General features: G+C 49.2%; 8 protein-coding genes across 8 annotated transcripts; 6 read left to right on the top strand and 2 right to left on the bottom strand.

The window, feature by feature from the left end:
- Positions 1-7,853: 7,853 nt before the first annotated feature.
- N7489_010537 (uncharacterized protein) lies at positions 7,854-9,584 on the top strand (the record flags this gene model as incomplete). The annotated part of the gene is made up of 4 exons (XM_056716286.1): positions 7,854-7,961; positions 8,012-8,213; positions 8,265-8,657; positions 8,719-9,584. Exons 1-4 carry the CDS (start codon positions 7,878-7,880, stop codon positions 9,582-9,584), a joined length of 1,545 nt encoding a protein of 514 aa, XP_056563908.1. The 5' UTR covers positions 7,854-7,877.
- Positions 9,585-11,169: 1,585 nt separating this feature from the next.
- On the bottom strand, positions 11,170-11,436 carry N7489_010536 (uncharacterized protein; the record flags this gene model as incomplete). The annotated part of the gene is made up of 1 exon (XM_056716285.1): positions 11,170-11,436. One exon carries the CDS (start codon positions 11,434-11,436, stop codon positions 11,170-11,172), a length of 267 nt encoding a protein of 88 aa, XP_056563907.1.
- A 241-nt stretch (positions 11,437-11,677) lies between these two features.
- On the top strand, positions 11,678-16,440 carry N7489_010535 (uncharacterized protein; the record flags this gene model as incomplete). Its single annotated transcript, XM_056716284.1, has 4 exons — positions 11,678-12,199; positions 12,258-12,437; positions 12,488-13,448; positions 13,592-16,440. The coding sequence occupies 4 exons, from the start codon at positions 11,678-11,680 to the stop codon at positions 16,438-16,440; spliced, it is 4,512 nt and encodes a 1,503-aa protein (XP_056563906.1).
- Positions 16,441-17,658: 1,218 nt separating this feature from the next.
- N7489_010534 (uncharacterized protein) lies at positions 17,659-19,098 on the top strand (the record flags this gene model as incomplete). Its single annotated transcript, XM_056716283.1, has 2 exons — positions 17,659-18,286; positions 18,341-19,098. The coding sequence occupies 2 exons, from the start codon at positions 17,659-17,661 to the stop codon at positions 19,096-19,098; spliced, it is 1,386 nt and encodes a 461-aa protein (XP_056563905.1).
- A 671-nt stretch (positions 19,099-19,769) lies between these two features.
- N7489_010533 (putative protein N-terminal asparagine amidohydrolase) lies at positions 19,770-21,039 on the top strand (the record flags this gene model as incomplete). The annotated part of the gene is made up of 2 exons (XM_056716282.1): positions 19,770-19,947; positions 20,066-21,039. 2 exons carry the CDS (start codon positions 19,770-19,772, stop codon positions 21,037-21,039), a joined length of 1,152 nt encoding a protein of 383 aa, XP_056563904.1.
- A 2,092-nt stretch (positions 21,040-23,131) lies between these two features.
- Positions 23,132-24,059, top strand: N7489_010532 (basic helix-loop-helix domain-containing protein; the record flags this gene model as incomplete). Its single annotated transcript, XM_056716281.1, has 2 exons — positions 23,132-23,663; positions 23,719-24,059. The coding sequence occupies 2 exons, from the start codon at positions 23,132-23,134 to the stop codon at positions 24,057-24,059; spliced, it is 873 nt and encodes a 290-aa protein (XP_056563903.1).
- Positions 24,060-24,918: 859 nt separating this feature from the next.
- On the top strand, positions 24,919-25,314 carry N7489_010531 (uncharacterized protein; the record flags this gene model as incomplete). The annotated part of the gene is made up of 4 exons (XM_056716280.1): positions 24,919-24,933; positions 24,983-25,023; positions 25,090-25,158; positions 25,224-25,314. The coding sequence occupies 4 exons, from the start codon at positions 24,919-24,921 to the stop codon at positions 25,312-25,314; spliced, it is 216 nt and encodes a 71-aa protein (XP_056563902.1).
- Positions 25,315-25,621: 307 nt separating this feature from the next.
- N7489_010530 (putative extracellular cellulase CelA/allergen Asp F7-like) lies at positions 25,622-26,853 on the bottom strand (the record flags this gene model as incomplete). The annotated part of the gene is made up of 2 exons (XM_056716279.1): positions 25,622-26,032; positions 26,110-26,853. 2 exons carry the CDS (start codon positions 26,851-26,853, stop codon positions 25,622-25,624), a joined length of 1,155 nt encoding a protein of 384 aa, XP_056563901.1.
- Positions 26,854-26,918: the final 65 nt, after the last annotated feature.

Genomic DNA, 26,918 nt, shown 5'->3' with positions numbered 1-26,918 from the left:
TTCGTTTCAATTTGTCTTGCTACTTTCGCTGGATTTGTGTGCTCATGCACTGTCAAACTACGAATTTATCCACTTTCTCCTTTCGTCCAAAGTCCGCCTCCACTCAAAATGGTAACTGTCTTCACACCGAACAAAGACCGGACGTCATCCCCGCTTCCCAGGTCGATCGTACATAGTATGGAGTCCAGTGTGCATCAGTGGCTGGCGATTTGGGAGCTGGTTGTGCGACCAGCCTACGGAATTTGATCCCGTCTCTGTATAGAGTGCTCCATAATGACGGTCTGTCTTCTGCACTATCCACTATGCACGCTACCGGCGCATCAGCCCAGCTCCAGTCCTACACATACGATGGTAGGTCTCTGCAAACTGGAAGTCTTTTCCAGGAACGTCATGAACCCACAAGGCGTTGGTTTGTCTAGTACCTGTTCCATCTTCCCCTCTCGGGACGCGAACAGATTTCATTTTGATTATTTTATACTTCCTAAAAAGACCAGCGGCCTGAACTATCTGCATAATAGTCAACCGTATAATAATATATATTCCAAGAAACATCTGAATTGTCGAGACTCAATCGGGATCTGGAACGCCTGCTAGCCTTCGATCGACTCAGCCCTGAGGGGGAAGAGCGAAGCCAGCCACGGTGGGAACATACCCACAAGCACCACCGCACACCGCGACAATCCCATGCAATGCACAATGCACCTATCTTTGCCCTAGAGTACCAATGTGGCGGGACTGAAGGATCGCTTCTCCCGTAGCCAAACACTAAAACCCGCCTCGCACAACAGGAAGTGTAGAATTAGAGCCATGGTGATCGAAATGAGGGGAATACGGGGAATACCAGACCTAGATTCGAAACTTTGATACTTAGAACTCAAAATCTCTTCAGGATGTCCCACTTGATTAGCTCTACGGATGGAACGGAAGGGTAATTCCTTGCATTGAACGATTCGGAAATGAGCGAATCCCGGTGGAATAGAAGTGGCACCTTCATGCCCGTAATCGAGTTTCCTGTTGGAGAGCTACATAATCCACGACAGACGCAGAAAGCCCACAGTCAGCACAGTAGTTGGTAATAATGGCATGCACCTTAATTATGGGGCGAATGGAGATGCTGGGATGTATTTGTCACTGTCTGCCCCGCAGCGCATAATTTTTCCCCAGCCACTGACTCGCGTGGAAACCGGGCGCTCCCGGGGGGTTGAAGAGAGCCACAAAAAGCCCTATGGTCGGGGATCAGTGGAAATTGAACGGTCTTGTTCGTTGGTCAGTCGGGCTCCAGTTTTCTTTTCACCACATTGGATCCCCGAAAGATAAATAAAGGCGATGATCCTTCAAAGTCTATACGGTGACATCCGTTCCAGCCTCACCACTCGATCGGGACCAGACACAGATATCCAGGGGCGATCTTGCGGGTGCTGCTTCGGGAAATTTGTCCGTCTTTGCAGGTGACGGGGATGCAAATGGTCCACTGGGTCAATGGTTACGATGATTGTATTGGTCCGCGGATCGGGGATAAGCGGACACTAGAGACTAGACTGGCGGGTTAGTGGGTTGCTGGGAACGCGATATATCTTGTCGGATGGGAAAAGTGGGAGTAGAACGAAAAAAGGAGTAAGGCTGTGCTGTAAACGTGATCGCGAGTAATGGGTTCCGCTATGGTGGATTCGTTAGGAAGCTTTGGGGATTAAGAGTGGCCCGGGGAAGAGTTTACAGTTCCTTAGCAGAGTTTGCACTATCAACGTAAAGGAACTAGGTAGTGCCAGTGCACGGAAGAATAGGGCAATGATTGGCTGTGGGTGAAAGTTGGACACAAAGTATGATGCAAGGACCTCTATGGGAAAATTCCGATGGATTGGACAGATAAGCCACTTCCCCATTCGCGCCATCCAGGTATCAGGGATTCTGTGATCTCCCAAGGTCGTCGAGAGGTGAGGACCCCCCCCACTTCCCGCTGTTGGATATGGTAACTTTTTCGTGAACCAAGGAACTGGATAAGTTTATAGAGTTTCAATCCAAAGCTACGGTTCAAACTATCAAAGCATCCTGATCCTTCATAGATATTTTTCTCTTGGGGTTTCTCCCCTTACATGTATCGTATACTATATGCAGGTGATTTCCACGTTCCCCCACTGAGGCGACCTAAGTAATTTTCCGCTGCAAGGGTGCCTCCTGCCTCCTGACTATCACAGGGCTACGGAGAACGGAGTAAGCGAAAGCGAGTCCGGGCGAAGGATGGACCGTAAAATGGACCGAGGACAATGCATTGAAGAAAATTCAGCCAATCCGATCAGACTGACTAGGTACAAAGTACGAATTGCGCGTAGGAGCTTTGGGCTTTGCACCGTCACCAACCGAAATTGCTCCTACCACATATAGACTAGATTGACTAGGTCGAGACGACAGTCTCAGGGGTTAACGTAGAGAATCTCGGTAGTTGTAGGTATACCAAAGTACATGGTTGCAATTGTATTCTATCTGCAACACATTGGGTGACCAACAATAGATTAAGTGCAGTAGTGCTGCCCCGACCTGTAGGGACACTATGGGCGGCCCTTCGGGCCGTGCCACAATGGAGAAATAATTTCCTACTGTTTCATATTGCTTTTTGCTTGGTTCTAATGTATTCATCTATTGCAAGCAGCAGGAACAGAAAGTTTGCATATCCATTTGGAATGCATTAAGCATTATTGAAAGCCACCACAGGATGCATATTTGAAATGCTTTCTTCGCTTACAATAGGATAGGCGATGATATTCCAAGGCTGGAATGAACGCTCATTGCGATTGGCTGCCCGAAGAAAAGTGATGCTATGATCAACAGTACTATCACTAGGGCACATGAGAATCGGACTTTTGTTTACGCCAGATGTAAGCCGATGTCTTGGAATGTCAAATACCTTCGCATCTGGTAAGGCATTGCTTCCTGAAACCTCTAGCTTGAAGCTACTTAACGTGGCAATTAAATTCAAATCTCAAATCTGCATCAATTCCAACCTGTCGGGTAGAGTCAAAAGGCCCTATGATCCTCAACTTTGACCTTTCCCTTGGGATAGTGGAGAACACGCTAGACCCTATATGGAGTTTGACAGGTTTAGTTTTACCGGCCCGCCATCCCCGACCCGCCAGGAAGTGGGGTCGAGTCGGGTCGGGTCTGGGCCCCAGGGTCCAAGCGAGATTGGACTTGGGAGGGGATGATCCACTTCTAAAAGAGTCATCGTCGATTACTGGCCAACGTCAAAAGTACTAGCGTAAATGTCACTGTCCTTCTGACCATGAACTTCTCCTGCCAATCTTACACCTAAAAGATACCGAATTTGAGCCTGGAAAGTACTCTCTACGGGTCCCGGCTTCGGCCTCAAAACACCCCGAGAAATAGTGGACGCTGGTTGACGCAATGCTAGCCTCTTTCGGTTCGATCCTGCTCGATCGATGTGCATCATTGAACGATCGTGCGTGCGGTGGCTCGGATTTGCTCAACACTCTGCACTAGTCATGTGCACTTTTTTTGGTCCCGAAGATCCAAATAGAGTGCCGGTTTGATAGGCTGTGGCGTTTCTATAATACGAGGAGAATACGATCCTCTAGCGAATGCAGCTACATATCTCTTACCTAACTAGGAAACATCCTCAGCTCTCCATCTGTCATGCGAGCGGGTTGCCTCTCTCAACGGTATTTTTGTAGCACACCGATCATGCAGTCTCGAAACCACCATCTCTATCCACGATGATACTCTGCGAACTGACTCACACTCTGTATACACTACCACCCCCCTTTCCATATGTTTACCCCTCCTTCAAACCGCTTAGTTCTATTTCGATTGACATAAGCTCCAGATGGACTGTTGGATCATCCGATTCTGGAACGAACTATAGACATCAAGTAGTTCTAAGACGAAAAACATCCTTCCAGAGGTTCTTTTGTACATTCCTGATTACTCCCGTAGCGGTGAACCAACCTAAAGAGCCATCCCAGTCCTTGTAATTAGCCCAGGACCTTTTCTCCAACGTTCCAGAAATGTGCGACGGGCACAGACATGAAGTTGTTTGGAAGTGTAAACCAAATTCCCATCCCCGACCCCGATCGTCTGATTGTTGCAGTTATCTCAAAACTCTGGCCCCCACCCAGTTATTTTCTTCCCGTCAGTGCACACCCGCTGTCACATATCCGCCGAGTCCGCCACGCCTCATTTTGAGGTTTCAGGGTGATTGCATCACCGAACAAGTCCGCTTTAGCCCACCTTTTTAATGGTAGGGTAAGCGGTAGTGGCGGTCACTATATTAATAGTTGGCGCTGATAAAATGTTTGCTCTGAAACTAGTGTGATAAGGATTGGCAACGCCAAGCTTTCAAACTTCCTGACGTTTGTCTTGGGCTTTCGAAATTTTCTGAATTAAAAACCAGCAGGGAACATCCATGAACGAGTCTTTGCCGTGCCTTAAGTAACTGCTGAATTTTGCCGCTTCAGCTGTCATGTCCCTGTGGCAGTGCTTGAAATCGCCTGAGCCACGCGACTGAGCCACGTTGTGGCTGGTCCGAGCGTTTGGGGAGGGATCGCCTTTTGTACCAATGAGAAGCTTTCGTTGGCGATTGTCAAATGTTACCCTGATGATCTCTGATATGTTTAATAAAAAAGGGGGTTCTAGAATCTAGACCAAGCCATTCAAATTGAATTGGAATATGGAGTAACGGAGTATTCAATATGGTACTCCGCAGTCCGTACTCCGTACATTCGGAGTAATCCGTGATTCCAAATGCAACTAGGACTTTTGTTTGTTTATTTATTTATTTTTTAAACTATCTGACTCTCACCTGACTCTCTCATAGAGTGGTTCACGGAGTAGAGCAGTCCTGATCCCCACGCTAAAACAAACCACAGCGGCTAAATGGGCAAAGCAAACAAGCCGACCCAGTAGGAAGATGTAACGGGGGCACAAACAAAGAGAGACTATCCGGGGATGTCAGTGCTGAAGCCGTAGTTGTTTTAGTTACTTAGTATTGGGGTATGCCTAGTTTTGCGATTTTGCCTCAAAGAATGACAAATAACGTACGGAGTACCTACCGTTGCCCTAAAACTGTTTAGTTCGACGACACTGCTTCTTTGTTGTATGTGTGCCTTGCGGTAACCTAAAAAATATGATTTGCCTACATTGCCTCGGAGGCTACTACATCCAATTTGCAACAGGCTCTGCAGTTACTATTGCTGTATGGAATAGACTGCTCGGCGATTGGAATGTTACATTGTTATGTACTCCGTATGTCGGTAGGCAGTAGTCTACTTCGATGAGACTAATCAGATAGATACAATACTCAAAGTACACAATTAGATTGGGGTTGTTTGTGCATTAAAAAAAAAACAAGGAAAAATCTGCCTCTTGCATCTTCCCCGATATAGCGTGGATGGATAGTGGGACCGAAGAAGTATTTCCGCATGTATTCCCCTTTTGTCATGTCAAGATAGTATAGAGATAGTAGGTGGGTAGTGTTTTAGATCCTCCTCCCCCCTTTTTGGGTAGCATTGACCGAATTGGGCCGTTACGAAGCATCTCCTTTGTTCCAGAGTTAAAGACCGATAGTGTAACTTGTATGGCGTTTATATCCCCCAAAAAACGCCAGTGTAATCCACCGGGACGGGAGATGGACGCGTTGACAGAGTCCTGGGTACGGAGTTTCCTTTCCCCTGGACTCTCAGCACAGACGCAGGCGGGGGAAGGGAAGACGGCTGATTGGGCTGTCACAAAAAGGGCCCAACGTCAAAAAGTACCGCCACTAACCCGCCGTGGGATAGTTCCTCGAACCATTTTGCTACCAATTTTCTTCCCCGAAGCGAGAGTAGAGAGTAGATCATGCCGTCGTATTGGGATGCCAAACACTCTATTATCTCGATCTGTCTTAGAGCGGTTTTTGAATTTGTTATAGCCCATCTTTCGCGGGTAAACCGGCGTAGGCGAGACCTACGGTCGTATTAGCACGTACTTTTTGATTCCCCTTTCGCTTCTACTGAAATGAAATGATTTGGATTGATTTGGCGAGATTGAGATGTGAGGGTCTGATCTCAGGGGGCTTTTTTTGGGCTATGCTATACTCAGCTGAAGCCAAGGTCTATTCCAGAAACCCACAGTTTTTGGCCACCCCGGAGTTAGGTATCTGTCAATGAACCGAGATCGACAACAGCAACAAGCTCCAGACGGGGATAAAAAAGGAACAGTGACAGTTTATCGGCGAGTCACCTCCCAGGATCCGGGATGTTGGGCCATGCACAAGCGGGATTTTGATAGGTTCACGTAGAATGGGGAAATGTGGATTCATTTGCTAGTGTCGGGGCACTTTGCTGAGATCCGAAGATCGAAAGAAAAAAATGTTACAGATAATATTTAATTTTCACATTTAAGTAGTAAGTAACTTGGAATATAATATGATAATGTTATAGTGTCATAATGTAAAAAAAAAAAGAATTAGGATAATATAGGCATCATTATACACTTTTGCTATGTACTTTTCTTAGATTCACAGCATCGATGACGAATTATATTTTTCAACCGGAACCACCGAAAGGTCGATCTGCACATTAAGAATAGCACACGGCTTCAAATAGGCCTGTGCGCCTTCCCAGTATTTTGGGGGTGCCTGGCAGCTAGACGCGAGTGCTTATACGAGTGCTTATAGGGTTAATAGGTTCGTGTTTATGATTGACATTTATATTGTTAGGTCTTGGTGGTTGCCTCGTATGCCAATAGTAAGTGATTCCAAGACTTCCAAGGTTAGGGATCTGATCCCCCTAAGGGTGCCTTTGTACCTTTGTATCTTTGAACTGACAGCAAGCCATGAGCCTGGTTGTGGGGGGTCGATCGATAATGAGCGCCACTGTTGGGGTTTGCCCCGACTTGAAATTAATGGAATTAATATGGAATTTAATAAATAAAATACATAGAATAAAAATAAAAATTTAATATAATTAAAATAATTAAAAAATAAAATAAAATAAAATAAAAAATAAAAAATATGCGATCTACAAATAGTGGGACAGGGATGCTGGATCGGGACCCCCAAAGCTACTGCATCTACTGCACTTTGAATGCGCCAATCTCGCTGCACGCATACGATCACAGAGGGATTCCGGCTTCTAGGATCATCCATGCTCTGTTGCTGGCCACTTTTTTATCGTGCTTTTGTCATTGTACGCATTAAAGTCTAGAACTGAAAAAGGCTTGCATATCCCCTTCTTGTTCCTCTTGATTTTCTATACTCCCTCAGCTCTATTTAAAAGATCATCCCACTTGATCATCTTCTTTCAAGATATTTCATTCTCAACCGTCCCAACCCCCGGTGCCATCTTTCGTTTACTTGGGAACACAAAGTGGAGGCTTCCTTTCGTTCCTGCATCCCGGTTACGAACAGTTACTGTGCTGCAGTTATCCGCTTCACATCCCCATTGAGCCACCTGCACATTGTGAACTCCAACTGTGTGAGTACATCCCGCCTATTCTGGCTCTGTTTGCAAGAGCTTGATTGGATCCCGGTTTGTCGGAATGCCAGCGTTTGTCCTACCGGTTCCCGCACCGGAGCGGGAATGGCCATTCCGCCGTTGGGTGTTCATGAGAATACCCTCTTCCGGGGACGGACTGGTGCTGCCGAAGATGCTTGGTGGCAGTTGGCTGACTGCAAGTCCACAGCATTAGTACCAACTTCTTCCGAATCGCAACCCCGCCACTCGAGCAACACTATCTATAAAGAGAACAGTCTCTCCTAGACGTGCAATATCCAGATCCCACATCACTCTCATTCCTGGTTATCTTGATACACTGCTTCAACTGAGCCTGAATTACCCTTATCGAGGCGATTTCATTCCAAGTTCCTATACGCATCTATATCCGCCACCATGGTTTACAGTAAACCAACAAGCGGAGCCATGAAGAGGTCTGCCTCGGCTCTCGAAGGACCCCCAGGATGGGGCGATGTTCCTGTATGTTTCCAAGAGAAATCTGGGTTCCTTCTTACTGACATCTGGTTTAGCCAATGATGACCAACTCCCGCTCATCATTCCGTCCTCCTTATGCTCACTTTGCTATGATTTACCTTGACCGTGATGGCAAGCTTAAGGTTGATGAATCATCTTCTATTCAAGAACAAAACTCCACTGTGTTCACTCCAGAGGTTCGCCAGAACTTCCTCGAGATTCTGGGTGAACGCATTGGCTATCATGCTCCTGTTCGCCGTATGTCAAAGTTCTAAACACCAAGGTCAACACATACTAATCCCAATATAGAGACAATGGAAGCATCTCCTCGTCGGGTAAGACGTCGTAAGGGCAACGCTCCTGCTATCTCTATCGACGACCGCCTGAACGAGCAGGATACCGATAGCGAGGAGCTCCCTAGCGGGTCTACCGACATGGTTCCTCTCCGCATTGGAGACTCTCAAAAGGTCATGGCATACTATGAGGGTGCACTGAAGCACTTCCAACAGCTGAACTGCCGTATGGTTGCTAAAGCATTCATTAAATTCATCGAGCCTCGCAAGCAGGTCCGACACCCTTACAATGGTGGCAAGCCACCGGCAGGATCCGCCCCCGGTACTACCGGGGACCCGGAAAAGACTAAGCCTGAGTGGTGGCCTCCCGGTGTTATGCATAAGGAGCCTGACCACCTGAGAAAAGAGTGTATGATCTAGCTCCTATGGTCTAATTTATTCTCGATCTGATTGCTTACTTATTCTACTAGACCGCATTGAGCTCTTGCTTCACATTATCCGCAAGCTCGGTTCTTACGGTATCACTGCCGACAAGCTCAAGGATGTTGCTGGCGACACCAAGCGGAGCTTGAAGCACCCATCCCACGTCGAGATCATCTACGAGATCCTACGAGTTCGCAAGATGGAGGAGCGTTTTGAACGAGGTGAAGTCGACGGCAACATGGTCGTTTACACTATGAACCGCGGCCCTAGCCCTAAGGGCGATGAAGAAGACGACTCCACCACCTCCTCAGTGACCATCGAAGAGCCCGAACACATCAACCAAGGATTAATGACCCCCATCTCATCATTCGAGCAAGCATGCACCTCCTTGACCACACCTATCGACAACGTGCCATCAGCCCGCTCCCTCCCAGGCAGCTTCTCCATGACTGAGCCTATCAACTTCGAAAACCGCCAGGACCGCCATTACTACACCACACCTCCCCAGTACAGCGATTCATTCTCGCAGCCCATGCTCAGCACTCCCGTAACAGCAGAGATGATCAGTCCCCACGACGTCTCAGTCTCAGCTTTCGACTACTCCGCTCACAACACCTTCCAAAACTCCACACCCGATCACTCACGCGCGGGAGTAAGTGGTCAGTACGATACCTGGACCCCATCTTTCCGCCAGAACATCTTCAGCCCTGTCGATTACACCACACCTGCCTCTAGCCAGGGTATGCCCCAGCCTTCAATGCCCTACCAGATGCCCATGGTACCACACATGCAAGACATGTCCCATGCTCAGCAGTCCCACATGGACTCCATCCACCAAAGGTCCCTGCCTTTCCGCACGGGATCCTTGAGCCACCCACATCCTAACGGGATGACTCTTTCCCACGCCGTCTAAATGACTAATAGGGTGTGGTGCTCTTGTCACGGATGATTCTGACTCGTGAAATGGGTATTAACGAACATATATGAGTGATGGCTCTAGTCCACAAACTTAGCGCTTATCATAAGGCTTTGCCAGGGGAGTTGTTGTCTTTTTGGGTATATTGGTATAAAACTTGGGGTCATCTTAAAAGGTGACGGAACAAATGGGGTCTTTTTCTTCTTTTTCTGAAAATACTTGGGTCTTGTTTGGTTTGAAGTGATGTTTATTCCGGTCTTTGTTCTTATTCTGTGGTATCTTTCTTTGATTTTCTTTATGGTCTCACCGTTTTTCATCTTTTCATTTTTACTTGGTGTTGGCCTTGTGCTTTTCTTCTTGTCTTCTGTTGACCTGTTTACCTGCTTGATCTTTTGGTTTTCGTTGTGAATATGGGTTTTCTCCAACCTGGATGTTTGGAGCTGTTGATAAACGAGATTTGGGTAGATACTTCAAAATTTTATTCTCAATAATATACAACCGGTTCTCCTTCGATGGTTTCCTTTTTAGCTCATGATCCTTGCTATGGGATGGGCTATTATCTAGCTATGTAGTACCCAATCCTCAGTCAAGAGACTTGCACGCAGGGCATCTGTTACAAACTTGAATGGCGTGCGTAGTCGGCAGATCGATTGTCGACCATAGGAACCAATGGATATTGAACCAATTCGACAATAAAAGTCGTCCGTTTAAGTGGCCTCTGTCCTTGCCATGATATCTTATAGTACTACGTTCTCTTTTTGGACATATTTTCCCGTTCAAGTTCTATAGTTAAATATAAGACAGTGGAAAGCATGCAATGTACAGATGGCCTTGTCTTGTATAGCCAAGGACGCGCCTCTTCTTACTCCCTGCAAGACTACATATGTATGCAGTGTGCGGTTCCTCTGAGCCTGTCTTATCATTGCTATAACACATAAGCTTGAAGATGCACCCCGAGAAATTCCCCGCGCTGTAACTATATTGAAATAGCTTATAGTTTAAGTGGGGAAAGCTAGAATTCTATGAGCATAAGGCGTTCATCTTGTACCTGCAAGCCTGGACTATTGGACTACTCTTTCGGTCTTATATGTGCCTTTGTCGTTCTGTCTCTCTTCTGAACTTTGGTTCCTGAACACTTCTATCGCAATATGGTTAGTGATATTGTATTTATTACATTATACTAAATTCTGAGATTCAAGATCTCCTGCCGCTCCATGTGTTTGCAACATCTGCCCTGAATTGTAACGTATGTATAGACCACGAGAGGCCCCGATAGATGAATCGGTATTTGCCTAATACAATATAGAACTGTCACCTGTAACTATTGCCAGTAATACCTATTGTGCCTAACAAGATTCTATCTAATTGGTATTGGAATGGGGACAGCCGCGGCCAATTAGACGCAAGCGCGCGCCGACATAAGCGCTTGGTCAGCGGAGTAAGCGGAGCACCTGGGCACTCCGCTCAGCTTGAAGCTCCGTGAACGCGGCGGGCGCTTCAATTTCCATCCTCTTCAATCGCTTTACGCTCACTCCGTGCTTGCTTTCCGGTCACTATTTGCATGTCGGCGTCTTCGTGCGGCTCACAAACCGGATCCGCCTTCCAGTTTATGCCAGTATTGCAAACTCCCGACGCGCACGCCGGCACGCCGCCTCACGAGCTTGAACAATCCCAACGAATCGCAAATACCGAAGGCGACAAGCCAGTGGGATCGCTTATACATTACTTTGAAGAAAAGAGACCCGTGAGTGTACTGGTAGCGTGAATACCTATCCCCGAGTCCATTCCGGTCCTCAGCTTTGTCCTCCGGCCTTTCTTTGTATCCATCCGCGCCTCTTCGGTGTAGCATTGGGTCGGGATAGCCATCCCTCGGCTTTGTAACATGGGCTGACTTCTTTGTGGTCGCCGCGGCGCACTAACTCTAGCAGATAGGAAACAACTTTTCAGATCTCTGCGCAATCGACTCTGCCGTCTCGCATATCGGAATCGTCCACCCCATAAATTCCAATATAAATTTCACCACAGAGTGAGCGACAGCCTATTACAAGAGGCGGCAGCCTATCCAGTTTATTCCGCTCTTTGCGGGCAGGATGGCTAGCCCGTTTAACCCTTCTGCGGGCCGTGGCCACAGGGGAGGCGCGCCGGGCGTGCAAGGCTCAACGGGACGGGGAAGAGGTGGCCATACATCGACATATGTGCCGAGAGGGTCAGGTGCGCCTCGCGCAGCGAGGGCTCGAGGGCGTGGGCGGGGGTCAGCGACATGGACAGCTCGTGGCCGTGGTCGCGGCGCAGGCGCTGCAGGCCACACCGTGAATGAACCCCAACAACCCGCGGAGGGCCCCAAGCCTGGTGTTGTCAAATCACCGTTTACGCAATCGAACCAGCAAAAAGCCGCCGCGTCGCCGTTCGGGGCTCAGCCCGCCCAGCAGTCTCCATTTTCCAGAGTCTCAAACAGTGCTTCCGCCTCGAACGTCCCCAAAAACCCATTCGCCCAACCTACGAACATTGCGAAACAACAATCTTCGACGAAATTTGTTGGCGCGGGATCTAATGTTGCGGCCGCCATGGAGCATGCATCGACGTTAAACAATTACCAGGAACGCTTTGACAAAGTCAGTCTGCCCTTCTCAAAAACGGGCAATACAACTACGGAGCTAACCAACTTTGCAGCTGAAAATTGATCAAGTGAGACAGCGCGAAAGGGCGATCAAGGATGGGCAAATGGCGGACCCTAATCAGCCAACTTCCTTGAACCATGCTATCACACCCGTGGGTACCTGCACCAGCATGTGTCCTGATTTCGAGAGGGTGGAGCGAATCGTGCAGAAAGCAGTCGACAAATGTGAAAAGGTAATGGTGCGCCAATTTCTATTTTGGTGCCGTTGCTGACACGCATATAGTATTACAACCCGTCAACGGACCAGCTGGAAATCATGGAAACCAAAATGGTGAAGCGCTTCCGGCGTGCGGCAGCTGGAAATGACGAGCAATTGCCCTCGGATATCCGGACACCAAAGACACTTTTACAAACCATGAACTACCTGATCCGTTATGTTATCAACGGTGGTGAACCGTTAGCCGTCATCCACATGTTTGTCTGGAATCGGACACGGTCAATCCGAAATGACTTCTCGGTGCAGCAACTTACACAAGAAGAAGACGTGAAGACAGCCGTCACTTGCCTAGAAAGGATTGCGCGGTTCCATATCGTGTCCCTGCATCTTCTTTCTAACCCCGCGAACACGGAGCAGTTTGACCGTCACCAGGAGCGTGAGCAGCTCAACAACACCATGCTCTCTCTCATGTACTACTACGATGACAACCGCGAGCGCATCCACTTTCCTAACGAGGACGAGTTCCGTGCCTACCACATCTTGTTCTCGATCCATGACCAACGGCCTGACCTGGAAGCTCGTGTTCAGAAATGGCCAACTACCCTACTTGCTTCGCCTCGAGTGCAGGTGGCATTGGAACTATTTGCTGCTGCCTGTAATACATGGGAGCCTCAAGGTGCTCTGGATTCTCGTCGACCGAATGCAATTGCTCAGGGATTCTACGCTCGCTTCTTCAACATCATCAATTCCCCGAGTGTGTCATATCTGATGGCCTGTGTGGCTGAGGTCTACTTCAACCACATTCGTCAGACAGCTATCCGTGCAATCTGGAAAGCCTACTGCCGGACTCCGCTGTCACAGCAATCCAAAAACGATCACTGGACTGTGGAGGAATTAACTAAGGTGTTGCACTTTGATGACGACGAGCAAACAGTCGAATACTGTACTGCTCAAGGGTTACAGTTCGCTGAGAACGCAAGTGGTGGACTCTACCTCAATTGGGGTGATCGACCAGTAGACTCTGTCGGTAAGTTATTTTAAGCAACTTCATCTCAGCCGAGTCTCGTTTGGTTTCATTTCCCACTTCACCCATCTCCCTCGGCCCAAGTTTATGATACCTTCCATCCCATTTCTTCCTCTTTCTTTGTTTCGTGACTAAGAATTTCCCAGACTTTGCGCCTTCATCTGACCACTCTTTCTCTGAAACATATGTGGAGTCAAAGCGCGCAGGACGTAGTCTTGTCGCCATCATTCTCGGCATGAACATCAGAGAAGCCGCAAGAATGGGCATGATTGATCGCTCCCAGTTGTCCCAAAAGTGTGAAACTCTGCCTAGGGCAGAGGCAGAAGATGGGGATCTCTTCGTGAGTGATATTGATAATCAGACGCCCGCACCAGTGGTTGAAACACCGAACGCCCTTCTTCAGGACACATCTGCTTCTGAATTCCGGGTCGCTTCTGAGTCTCAGAAACCTTTACAACCTACCCCTGCAGCTTCGCCTTCCCTGTTCCAGTCAAATCTACCACCAGCCGCTTCAAAGCCGCCAAACCCTTTCGCGCCGGCCTTTCAGCCATCTAAAATGGCATCTCCTCCCTCAAATCCATTTGCAACTTCGATCCCCTCCACCACTGTTACGCCCGCAGCGCCGTCTCCTTTCACTTCGCCAAATCCGTTCTCGTTCCCAAAAGCCGAAAAGACCGACACCTTTGCCGTGACCACTAATGTGGCTCCCTCGGCCTTCCAGACAAAACCCCCTCCTTCACAGCCTGACACTACCGACAAGGCAGCTGTTCCGCCATTTACTCCTGCCGGCCCTTCACCATCCGCTTCTGCCTCTACTTCTTCGTCTGTTTTTCCAAAGCCAGCAGACGCCGAACTCGAGGCACCTACAACAACTCCCCCTGCTCCCACGTTTCCTAAGCCCAATTTATTCCCTCCTGCACCGTCAACTGCAAACAAGCCCGCTTCCGTGTTCCCAAATGGCGGCCCCGGTTCTGTATCGACTGGCCCGAGCCCTTTCACTGCGCCGTCTCCATTTTCCTTCCCCAAGCCATCGGAGTCAACCCAAAAGACGGAGGCTCCTGCGGTAACCACACCTGCGCAGTCTACGCTCTTCAATCCCAGCACTTCGCCTCCTGAGGCGCCGGCTGCGGAGAAACCCTCGTCTGTATTCTCTTCCGGCGCAGGCGCGCTCACTGCGCCGTCTCCATTCTCCTTCTCCAAGCCATCAGAGCCTAACCAGAAGACGGAGACACCGGCAACAGTTGCCGCCGCGCCCTCTACGCTGTTCAAGCCGTCATCTCCTGCATCGTTGGCTGAATCCAAGAATCCCTTCGCATCTTCGGCGTTCTCTGGTGCTACCTTTGGCCAGACGTCCATGTTTCCAAAGGCAAGCCCTGAGGTGGGCAGACCTGCTGCAGATGTTTCTACACAGTCTACGATGTTCAAGAACGACACCAAAACACAGCAATCATCGATTGCGTCGAACAATCCTTTTGCACTTCCGAGTGCTCCGTTATCTTTCCCATCTGCTGCTACCTCTGCTGCTCCATCTTCATTCCAAGGCCTCAAGGCCCCAGAGACAGCTGTCAAAGCCAAGGAACCTGCAGCTGCATTGAGTTCCGGGCAGCCTTCCTCGCCATTCTCAATGAACAATGCAGGATCTTCGGCTGCAACTCAATCTCCGGTTCCTGGCTCAGTCTTTGCGGCTCCCAAGCCACAGCAGCCAAGCCAGAAAGCGGACATTCCAGCAACTACAGCGCCCACGCCCGAGAAGCCACTATTGACTCCGTCTCCGTTATTGGGTAGTTTACAGTCACCCAAGCTGAGTGAAACTTCAGTACTCAGTCAGTCGGCACCTGCACAGGCTCAAATACCTGGCCCGCCTCCCATCAACGGCTCCGCTTCGGTTTCGGGCACGCGTCGGTCTGTTTCGCACACTCAAGCGACCGCCCCCTCACCTCCCCGGACTCTCTTTGAAGCACTTCGACAGCCTAAAATATTTGACGCCACATCGAGTACATACTCGCCTGAAGCGGCAACTACTCAGCCGTCAGTGCCCTTGTTCCAAGGCCCAGAACCCTCAGTGGCGCCTGGACATCAAGCGTCATTGAAACGACAACATGAGGCCACCGATGCAGAAGCACGCCTTCAGCACAAGAGGCGCTCCTCGCTGAAAGGAAAATCTCCCGCTGCAGCGCCCGATGGATCATTCAAACGGTCCGTTCATTTCGAAGAGGAAGAGCCTCTGTCACGGGAGTCGCAAGTGTCTTCGGCGCGCAAGAAGTCTAAAGTCCTCAAAAAGAAGCGAGTCTCGGATGAGCAAACTGAGCCTCAGCTGGAGGAAGAGGGCCCAAATACTAAGGCGCCCAAGGTTTCCACAGCGGAAGAACATGTCCCTTTCAACTTCTCCGTCTACAAAGCAGAAAACCGGCCCATACCGAAGCTCCCGATCTTGGAAAAGTTGGAAGAAAAGCTTGCACGAGCCAAGGCCTTGTGCGAGCCGAAGCCCCTGACCGAGGAACAACTCCAGTACATTGAAGAAGCTCGACTGAAACGGGCTCGCCAAGTCGATGAGGACGAGATTGCCCTCTCACGAGCACGGATCTTGGCCGAGAAGTTGAGGATGGGCCCTGGAATCTTCGACGGATGGACCGGAAGAATCCGAGAGCCATGGCACGACCCAAACTGGAATCCCATTGCCCGGATCGTGGAAAAGTATCAAGCCCGAAATATTCCCCAACCAAATTCCTATGTACCCCCGCGTCTGACACTCAATCGCACTGCCAGAGGATACGAGGTCGCTTACGCTCCTGATACACCGGACCGACCTATGTCCCGAACCGAACAGCGTATTCGACGCACTGGTGCCCGAGGACTTGCGCATGTGCCTCTGGATTTCGAACGTCATAAGCGAGAGAAAGAGGAGATGGCTAAGAGCAAGAGCGGAAAGAAGGAAGATAAGGACAAAGGCAAGAAGGATGAGGAAGGGAAAGACGTGTCTTCCCAGGGTGCTTAAGGAGACGCACTACGCTTTGCTTATTCCCCATGTTGTGATTATCTCATGGTGTATCTCACTGATTTATTCTCCTCTCATATGGGCCATGGATCTGCATACCCGCTTACTGTGCTCATCTCACGTTTTGCATTTCGTGGAGTTGTTTCTAATGATATCTCTGTTTTCCCCCGATGGACATTCGCAGCGGAAATTTATTCATATCTCTCATTTACTTTCTTTTTCTACTTATATACAGCCTGAGTTATAAAGGAGGCGTCTAGTTACGGGATATAGTGGCATATCACATCTCCACCGGGGAGACAATGATAATATGTATAGATCTACGATGTACGTAGTAGGTATTACACCTCTGCCCTCATTCTACGGACGTGGTTTCCTGCCTAAGGCAGATACCACCTAATCAAACCGAGGTCACTCCAGGGCCACTACTTGTAGTTACTATATCCCAAGTCTACAATCATGCCGGGTCTTAGTGAGCTCCTCAATCGACAACCACCCACACACACCGTGGGAACAATTCCTGGCCCAGCCTTGCATCTTTCTTGCGCGGAAGCTGTACACTTGGCGTCAACCCATCCCTGCAAAACCACTCACAAATCCTGTTACTATCGTCTGCATTTCCGATACTCACAACAGTCAACCTAGCCTATATTCTTAGATTTACGATTTCTTCTAAGCGATATAGTTAAGTGCTATTTTCTATGGGCGCAGACACCCATCATATCATTATGATAGATACCACTTGTCGTCATCTTTCCATCATTGTTTGTTCTATAGATCAGTCTAATATTGCAAGCAATACCTATACTATCGAAATGGCATAGGTATTCTGCTAGATAGTTATCAAGCAGGTGCCCATCAATTTCTTGTAGGCTCTAAGGTCCTAGCTAAACTTCCCCTACACCCTTATCTCAGATTGCAACGTAGGATACTAGGAACAAGATGAGAAGAATTAGGGAAGAGGCGGAGAGCGAAGCGGTGAGTTTGTATGATCGGCCAATAATAACACCTATTGTTCAGCTACATCGATACACGTCAATGTCTATCCTGTATGAGAGTATCACTAGGGAGAGCACCACTAGTCTGTAAAGCTCTCGGGATCACATATTAGTAGCGGCCAATCACTTGTTTGACCTTGCGCCTTGGGTTGCATCTAAGACCACTGTCGCTTCTAAGGGCGCTTAATGGCTATCTCTTGGGCAATCACGCTAGCATACCATGGCGGGCTCCTTCAGAATGATCGCGAACCCTGTTAACCTTTCGACCTTAGCTCGACCTTCAATTCTAATTTTCCAATCCCCTTGGCGTCGAAATTTCGACTCGAGGTCTTCCGTGCGGCTAAACACTACAAAGGCCGGGAATTATCACGTCAAGTATAACTGGATCAAGGGCGTGGAGACACTTGAGTTATATCAGCCTGGGGGATATCATCCCGTTATGGTTGGTGATGTCTTACACGACCGTTATCACATTGCAGACAAACTTGGCTTCGGGGCCTATTCGACGGTTTGGCTTGCCCGAGATACTCGTCTGAACAGATATGTTACTCTCAAGGTTAGCATAGCCGACATGGTTCAGCGCGAGACAAAAATCCTTAAGGCTCTGTCTGCTCCGACTCCGTCGTCCTCGGTATATCCTGGGCGTGGTTTGGTGCCTGTTTTCCTAGATGAATTCGAACTGCAAGGCCCTAATGGAAAACATATATGCTACGCGGTGGCCCCTGCACAATGCAACCTTAGGGAGGCTTCTTTTAGCCGTCTTTTCCCTCTTGAAGTCGCTCGAGCACTATCGTATCGACTCTCACAGGCTGTTGCTTACACACATTCACACGGCTATGTTCATGGAGGTGGGTTATAGTCACTAAAGATTTGAATATTAGCTAAAATCTTGGGTGACTCAGATATTCATTTAAATAACATTTTATCCAAGCTGCCGTCAAGTTTCGATGAGCTTTCTATAAAGCAATTCTACGAGAGATTCGGACCACCCGAGACAGTCCCTATCACACGGCGTGACGGAGGACCATTGCCCCCTAATGTTCCATCTAAAGCTGTTGTGCCGCTATTTATCTGGAAATCTGCGGAGATGTTCTCATTATCCGACGCACACCCGCTTCTGACTGACTTTGGTGAAGCGTTCCCTCCCGCTTCAGAAAGTCTTGGACAGGATTGCCACACGCCAATCCCGTTCCGAGCTCCGGAGGCTAAGTTCGAATTTCAAAGCCCGCTCTCGTATCCCTCAGATATCTGGAGTTTGGCCACGGCGATCTGGGAGATTGTGGGGATGGGGGCTATATTTAGTACTGATTTTGTGGATGAGGATCATATAGTGGCTCGGCATATTGACGTATTAGGACCTATGCCATCGGAATGGTGGCACCGCTGGCACGCACGGTCTCGATTTTTTGACGAGCATGGACAGCCAACGGAGTCATATAGGGGAAATAGGTGGCCTCCGCTTGAGGAATCATTTGAGATTGGTGTGCAGAAATGGAGACGGAAGATGGGAGGCAAGATTGAGGAAGACGAGAAAGATGCGTTTCTGGATTTGATGCGCCGTATGTTGTCTTACCGGCCGGAAAACCGAGCAACTGCTGAAGAGGTGTTAATGTCAGATTGGATGGTCAAATGGGCGTTACCTGATTGCGAGCGGAGTTGAAGGCATTTCCTTGCGTTTGATACTCAAAATCCATGTACTAATAGCCAAATTACAAGGATCGATGCACAATTCTCCGAATAAACCGGTGTTGGGTGCAGTAGTTGATAATAGGAAGTTTGGAGGTGTAGTCAACGTAGGTTTGGATGCTAAGAAGCACATGGGTAGGTCACGGCGAAAGGAATAAAAACTATACGGGAGGAGCCAATACTCAGTGGCATATATCAAACAACATAAATGCATCATTGGAGAAAGACTCTCGAGATCTGTCAAGCACTATGGGAAACACCATTGCAATGCTTGGGCGGGTCTAGCAACTGATATTCACCCCTGAGGCATCAACTTTCATATGACCCGCCCCAGAATATCGCCCTTCCGTCCAAACACCAATACTCTACAAGTATATCGCGCCTGACTCGGACTCAAAAATCGCGTATAAATAATTATATTGAGTATATCGGGATATAGTTCGAGGATTTCAACTCGCCATCATTCTGGCAAAAATCCTGCCCCGCTGTGTCCGCGTCGGGACCAGAAGACACGGACTTCATACCTCGACGTCAAGAACGCCAACTTCGAACCCATTTCTATCACGATTCACACAGAAACTTGCCATTACACAACGCGTGTCATTCCTTAACTTTCGAAATTTCTCAACCTCACTGTCTCACAAAATGAGGATTGCAAGCCTTCAATTCGCGCCAAAGCTGGGCGATCTCAAAGGCAATATCGAGAAAGCAAATGCTTTACTGAAGACTGGCAAGACCATTTCTGTAGATGGAAAGGAGCTCGGAGTCGGGGTTGATCTGTTGAAGCCTGATATCTTGGTGCTGCCCGAGTTGGCCTTGACAGGTACGTACCTACTCAACTTGTCCACGAGCGTGTATTGCGCAGCAGAAAAACCTCGTCTTCCCCCTAGTTTCTGACGTTTAGCTCAATTTGTGGGGAATTTTCGCTAATGAATAACTAGGCTATAACTTCCCTTCCTTGGAAGCGATCAAGCCATATCTCGAGCCAGCCAGCGACGGCCCCTCTGGCTCGTGGGCGCGTGAAACTGCCAGACGCTTGCGATGCAAGGTCTGCGTGGGGTATCCGGAGATTGAGAAGGATTCTCAAAATCCAGACAACGCCACGTACTATAACTCACTCCTTGTTGTCGATGAGGATGGGGAGTTCATCCTCAACTACCGCAAGAGCTTCTTGTATTACACCGACGAAACGTGGGCGGCTGAAGGTCAAGCTGAGCGAGGCTTTCATGAGCTCGAATTCACTTGCCAAGGCACAGTTTCTTCCTTGAGAAGCCCGGTGCACCAGGGTGAGCAGGCTTTATCCGAGAAAAAGCGGGTCGCGACTTCGCTTGGTATCTGCATGGATATCAATCCATACAAGTTTGAGGCGCCATTCACCGAGTGGGAATTTGCAACCCGAGTCCTTGACTCTAAATCCCAGCTTGTCATTCTGACCATGGCCTGGTTGACCATCCTGAGCCGAGAAGAGCTCGACGCCTTGAAGGATAAGCCCGAGATGGATACTTTCAACTATTGGCTTCAGCGGTTCTGGCCCCTGTTGCAAAAGAAGATGGAACATGAGGTGGATCTGGACGGCGGCAAGGCGGCAGATTCTCCGAAGAAGATCGTCATCGTCTTTTCTAATCGGTCGGGCGAGGAGCCACCTACAGAGGATACCAAGCCACCGGCGCGGTATGCGGGAACAAGCGCTATCATCGCTGTGACGCAACGGCCCACACCCAATCCTGCGGAGAAATATGCAAGGTCAGGTGCGTACACCACCGATGCGGAAAGTGAGACAGGGGATGCGGTCATCCCATTCGACGTCAAGATACTTTGCTGGGACATGCTAGGCGCCACGGAGGAAGGTATTTGTTTTGCGGATACTACGGCAGATCCACAAATGGTATTTGCACTTAAAAAGGCGTCTGAGTGAGGCAGCGCACTGGACGCGTCAGACTATTCCACAGATAATGCGGAGTCTATGACCAGATCGAGGGTCCACCCTTGCGACATGACATTAGAAATGGCATTTCGATCACCCGAGTCTCTGTGATACCTCCTAATCCCAGGATATATACACTAGACGGTGTATATTGCTCTATGTTATGGTGATCTTCCCTGCAAGAATGGAAACTCCACCGTTTGCCACAGGCGCATCATGTGCAGGTAATCCATGTGATAGGGGACTTGAACGTGATGACATATAGAAGAAGATCATCAAGATCGTCGCAATCTTCAGGAAAAGCTCAGATACTTAGCTTAATTTTGCATCGGGGTGGAATTCTGAGGTCTCATGATCACTCAGACTTCACATTCATCAATATGCGGGCGATGTACTGGGGAAGACCCTTTCAGATATCCGATGCAACCCTTTGGAGACATGGTGGTGTGAAGGACTTGGGGAATCCTATTTCAGGATGCTTAGTCTGAAACATGTGATTCTCCTCTCCCCCACCCCGATGAGGGATCAGAGGTAAACAGATGAGAACTAGAAACGAAGTACCCTGTAAGCTAGCTATATTGTAAAGAGAACTGTTATATCGCAATCTAGACCAGCACACCCACTACATAATGCACGACTTTGTTTCCCGTTGCTACCTTTGTTCTGGGATATTCCCCTGTTGTGTTTCCTGATTCAGTCGAAGGGGGTATCCTATACACTAGTGGCCCTAGCCTGAGCGCATGCAGAGAGACACTCGGACGGTCACTTCGGATCAAATGCCGGGTATATCGCATGTAGCTAGTAGGCTCCTAGTGTGTCTAGACTACGTCCATATACTTGATAAATGTGTAGATAACTTGAATTTCTTGGTATCCGACGGTCCGATCCCCCCTCGTAGTGGGTGAAGAGAGCCTGTGATTGGCCCATAAGATATCCTTACACGTGATCTAGGGATTTCCCCCTCCGAGAGCTGTCAGCCAATCAGAGGCCAAGAAAGAAGGTGTGCAGCAGAGGGGCACGGGGTGGCTGCACATGACTTGCGATGAGAGATGGAGGCGTAGAATCCCCGGAGCTATTCAAGCATTTTAGTTGGTTATCTTCAGCTCCTGCTGTCCGTTTCTTTATGGTCGTGTCTGCAAAATTGTCTAGACCTCCAGGGCTCCTCGGTGGCTCATTTACGGTATGCGGTTTGCTTACGTCAGTGGACTTTTTTGAATAAGGCAATCAGGTGACTTTGCACTGTTGGTCGTTCTGATCCGCCGTATTCAGCGCGACTCCTCCTCTTGACCACCTCCTTGCCACGTGAGCAATCCATCTTGAACTTGTCCGCTGCTCTACATCTTCCTAAAGAAACGCGTTTTCTTGTATCTAAATTTACCGCGAGGTAGATTGCCAAGTTCTTTGCATATCTTAGTATCGGCTTCCTCAAATTTTCAACTTTCCCTTTTTCGCGTCCCAATTTCGAACTCGGGGTTTCGCAGACAACGTGACCTGCGTCTTGTTGTTGTCGGGCAGGTGACTTCCTGTCAGGTGATAAAGAGAGATCATCCCAAGGTACGGCTCCATCAATACCCCCATCTCCATCCAGAACCCCCCATGTCGTTGCAAATCGTGTCGCGATGCCCATCGCAAGTGGTGTCCTTCACGACGCTGCCCCCTGTGTGACCTCAGCTGCCTGCAAGCCATCATGACGCGTTCTTGATATCTGCAACCCCGCGGATGTCTCGAGGCGTCGCATTATATGCGATCGCTTGACAACGTCCCTTCCCTGTAGAACTATCCATGCACTGCCGCCCGCCAGGAAAACCTACTGGCGATGGCTGAGCCCGACGTTGGCTGGCCTCCGTGGGATGCATTACAAGCGCGTCAGATTCACGCGTCTGTTTATTTCGCGGGGGTGCCACTGATCTTCCCGAGAGGGACTTGATCTGCCAGGCGCCAACTTATCGCAGGCTGCATTGACATCTCCAATCACATACCGTTGTCTTGTTCTCCTATTCTCCGGGACTTGTTTTCACTTTACTCTTCACTTATTGGCCACTAACCACCACCACGAATAGGACGATCAGCTTTAAAGCTCAGCATGTCTGACCCCACCATGAACAGCCCAGATAACGGCTCGCATAAGCGCAAGAGAGACGGCTCTGAGGATCTAGGTCCCGACCCGCAGCGCCTTAACCGCTCCTCCCACGGAAGCAACGGCAGCATGGATAACCAGCACAACTTTGGCCACTCTGCGCTCGGAAACTACGACCACGGGCTTCCCAACACTGGCGCTGAGCTCAACATTGATCAACAAATTCTTCAACATGTTGGTCCGCAGAACGGTCTGTCCGACGATAATGCGTTGACCGCAAATGCCAAGGCCGCCCTGGCTGCACACACTCCTCAACACAAGTACCCCCCTCCTCCCGACTCCGGCTTTGATGCCAGCAACCTCACCCAAGGGCTGTCCTTTGGCGATGAGATGAACCAGACTCCCATGGGTGGTGGTCACAACCACAATTCGACTGCTGCTGCGGTCTACGCCGCGCGCGAGGCTCAGAGTATGAACCAGAAGCCTACCGTTGGTTCTCCCGAATGGCACCAGATCCGCAAGAACAATCACAAAGAAGGTAAGAAGCACATTTCCGACCGAGTTCGTGTTTGTATACTGACCCCTTCCTCTAGTTGAACGTCGCCGCCGCGAAGCTATTAATGAGGGTATCAACCAAATTGCTCGTCTTGTGCCGAACTGCGATAAGAACAAGGGCGCGATTCTGCAACGTGCGATCGAATATATCCTCCAGCTCCAGGAAGAAAAGAAGAACATCGATGAGCAATTTGAGAAGCACAGTCTGACTGCTAATCATGCTATCGCCGAGATCAGCGGCTCGAACTCCAAGCTCAAAGGCGAGGTCGTCCGACGCAACAACATTGCTCTAAAGTGGCTGACACGTTGCCGGGATGCCGGCCTCGACTTTGATGATTACGAGGAGTCAAAAGAGCTAGAGTCACTGGAGATGGATTAGGCTTATCATCCTTGTTCTTCTGCATGTGCTACGACTTGTTGCGTTCCGGAGGTCAATACTTGAACATACCCTCATCTCTGTTTTTCAAATCTGCTATTCTGCTGTTGACAGATATTTTCTCTTCTTACCATGGACGTTTCCTCCAATCGATGTACCCTCACCATGAACCTCTCCTTACGCGCGTCTCTTCGCAATACGGTCTGCCACTGGCATTCTGAGTGTTTCTGAGTTGTTTACATTTCCCACTAACTACCCTTGCGACTTGTGCAATTTTCTCTTCTGCTGTTGCTTACCCCCTTTGATCATTCTCTGCTCACACACATCTGCGGTCTTTGTACGCTACCTGGGCTTTGTTTTCTGTTTCCTGTTTTCTTTTACTTTCTTTCATCATTAATGGATTGTGGGCTGGCGAATCAACGGCTGGAATGGGTTTGCCTTGGAACGGAGCTGCGGGTTGATAAGTCCTTATTTGAAACTGTTTTATTTTATCTCTTTCTATACTGCTTCGTAGGAACAGTGTTGTAGTTGTATATTCAGTTACCCAGTCGCAACAAGAGCAACCTCGGGTGACTCGGGAGGGCCCGAGTCACCCGAGGAAGAACGAACACATCGAGTTATGTATATAGTGCCTCACGAAGTTGATTAGTTAGTGCCTAAATATGGCCCTAATAAAGATCGACGTATGTACATAAATGTATATCCATAAGGCGTGATAAGCAGATCAGCCACTGACGGAGCGGAGATAACACAGCCCTGATCAGCTTATAGGCTACCCCTCTATGATGTCAACGTGGACGTCCACCTTTCCTTCTACTTAAATTCTACTTTCTCCTTTCTTACACTTTTCCATCATCTAAACATGTCTTCCTATATTGTGAGTAAACAACACATTCAGAAAATAGACATCTTGCTGACCCTCCTAGATCACCTGCAAGCCAACCGCAACCGACGACGAGGTCCAGGCGTATGCATCTTACGCTGGTAGATAGTCATTTGAAATACACTATACTAATACATGGATGTCTTTTAGTGTCAAGGACCACGCTCAGAAGCAAGGCGGTACTATTGGACACGAGTACTCGTTGATCAAGGGCTTTGCGTGAGTTATCTCGACACTCGGTCTTCTTCCAGCGTGAGATGGCTAATTCTTGATCTTGACCTTAGTGTTACTTTCCCTAAGGATACGGTCCACAGCCTCGATGCACACCCGCATGTGGACAATGTCGAGGCCGATAAGGAAGTGACGACGCAGTAATTGTCCAGATGTGAGGTTGCGGATCAGCTGCATGGCAGGAGCATAGATTCGTTAGCGTTGTATCATGGCCTACCCAGGTTATGGGGTATACGACTTAGCTTTTACTAGTCAAGCACGGAATTACGATAGATCAAACGAACTATATGTTTCAGATATAGTGTGCTCTTGTACAATCGACCTTGCTATAGATCAGTTCAGTTGCAATAGACTAAATCACCAACACAGACATCCTCATCACACCATCAAACCACCTCAATAAGAATATTAACAGATGAAAATAAATATAAACCCCCTCCGCTTAACAAATCTACAAGTTCGACCCAGCAGTGACTTCACTCCCAGACGAAACACCAACATCCTTAACAACAACAGTGTTGCCACTAGCACCAGTAATCCGCACATCAACAGTACTAGTCCCGAACCCGGCAGTGTTCTCGAAGTAGTTATAGTAAGTGCGGGTGGTGCTCTGCCACGAACTACCGCCGTCAGTGCTAACCTCCAACGCAGTCACAGCCTCATTGGCATTGACAACCTGCATCGAGAACCAGTAGGCAGATGTGCCCTCCTTGTTCTTGAGCTTTAGTGGTCCGTCCAGGTCGCATGGCACGTACGACCAGGTGGTTTGGATGATGCCGGCGGAGATATCGGAGAGCTCGGCGAAGGCGTCTTGGAAGAGGTCTAGGTGGTTGTTTTCGCATTCGGGGCATTGGTCGACGATCTGGGTTGGGTTAGAGCCTGTCGGGATGGGATGGGATGGGACGGAATGGCATGGGAAGGAATTAGGGCTTGGCTCACCATTGCTTTGATGGAGTTACCCTTCGGTCCGGTGACGGATACACAGGCGCCGCAGTTTGCGGCATCGTCCCATCGCTGGAGGGAGAGGGCCGTGCCGAAGAGGTGGCTTGGGAGGGTGTAGCCGGAGAACGAGCATGTTCCGCCGCCGACATTGCCACCGTAGAAGGTGGCTTTTCCGGGTGTTCCGTTGGAGGAGCCGGTGGATGCGGATTTGGTGGAAGAGGTGGAAGTGGAAGACTTGGTGGAAGTGCTGGCGACTTCCGCGGGAGCTTCGGTGGTGGAGGGCTGCACGACGGGGGTCTTCACGGCTGGGGCAGCAATGGTTTCTATGACGGCGGCAGTCTCGGCTGATGCAGTGGGCAGAGGAGCCACGACTGCATCGGTCTTGGGAGCTGCGGTCTCGGCGACTTCGGTCTCGGCAGCAGGAGCTGAAGAGCTTGTGGTCTCGACTTGGATAACTGCGACGGGAGTCGTAGACTCCACGGCAATGGCAGGAGAGGATGAGGCCAATGTGGGCTCAGCGGGCGGTTGAGACTCGACAATAGCCGGAGTAGACGACGGGGTAGCTGTAAACTCCACGGAGGTCGTAGATGGGTAGGATTCCACGGTGATGGTCTTGTAGTAGACGCTCATGGTGTAGCCCTTCGGGCAGTATCCGTCATGTTCGCGGGCGCCCAATGGGCCAGCGGATACAGTGGCAGCGCTGAAAAGAGCGGCCACGGAGGCTAGACGAAGATACTTCATTGTTTGATGAAGTAAATAATGAAGGGTTCGGTAAGACAAAGTACCGAAGATGGAATGAATGACAG

The sequence above is a fragment of the Penicillium chrysogenum genome (assembly GCF_028827035.1).
Source record: "Penicillium chrysogenum strain IBT 35668 chromosome Unknown utg000005l_segment0_segment0, whole genome shotgun sequence".
Taxonomy (NCBI): domain Eukaryota; kingdom Fungi; phylum Ascomycota; class Eurotiomycetes; order Eurotiales; family Aspergillaceae; genus Penicillium; species Penicillium chrysogenum.
Note: the sequence above shows the minus strand (reverse complement) of the source record. Positions and strands in the feature narration are given on the sequence as shown.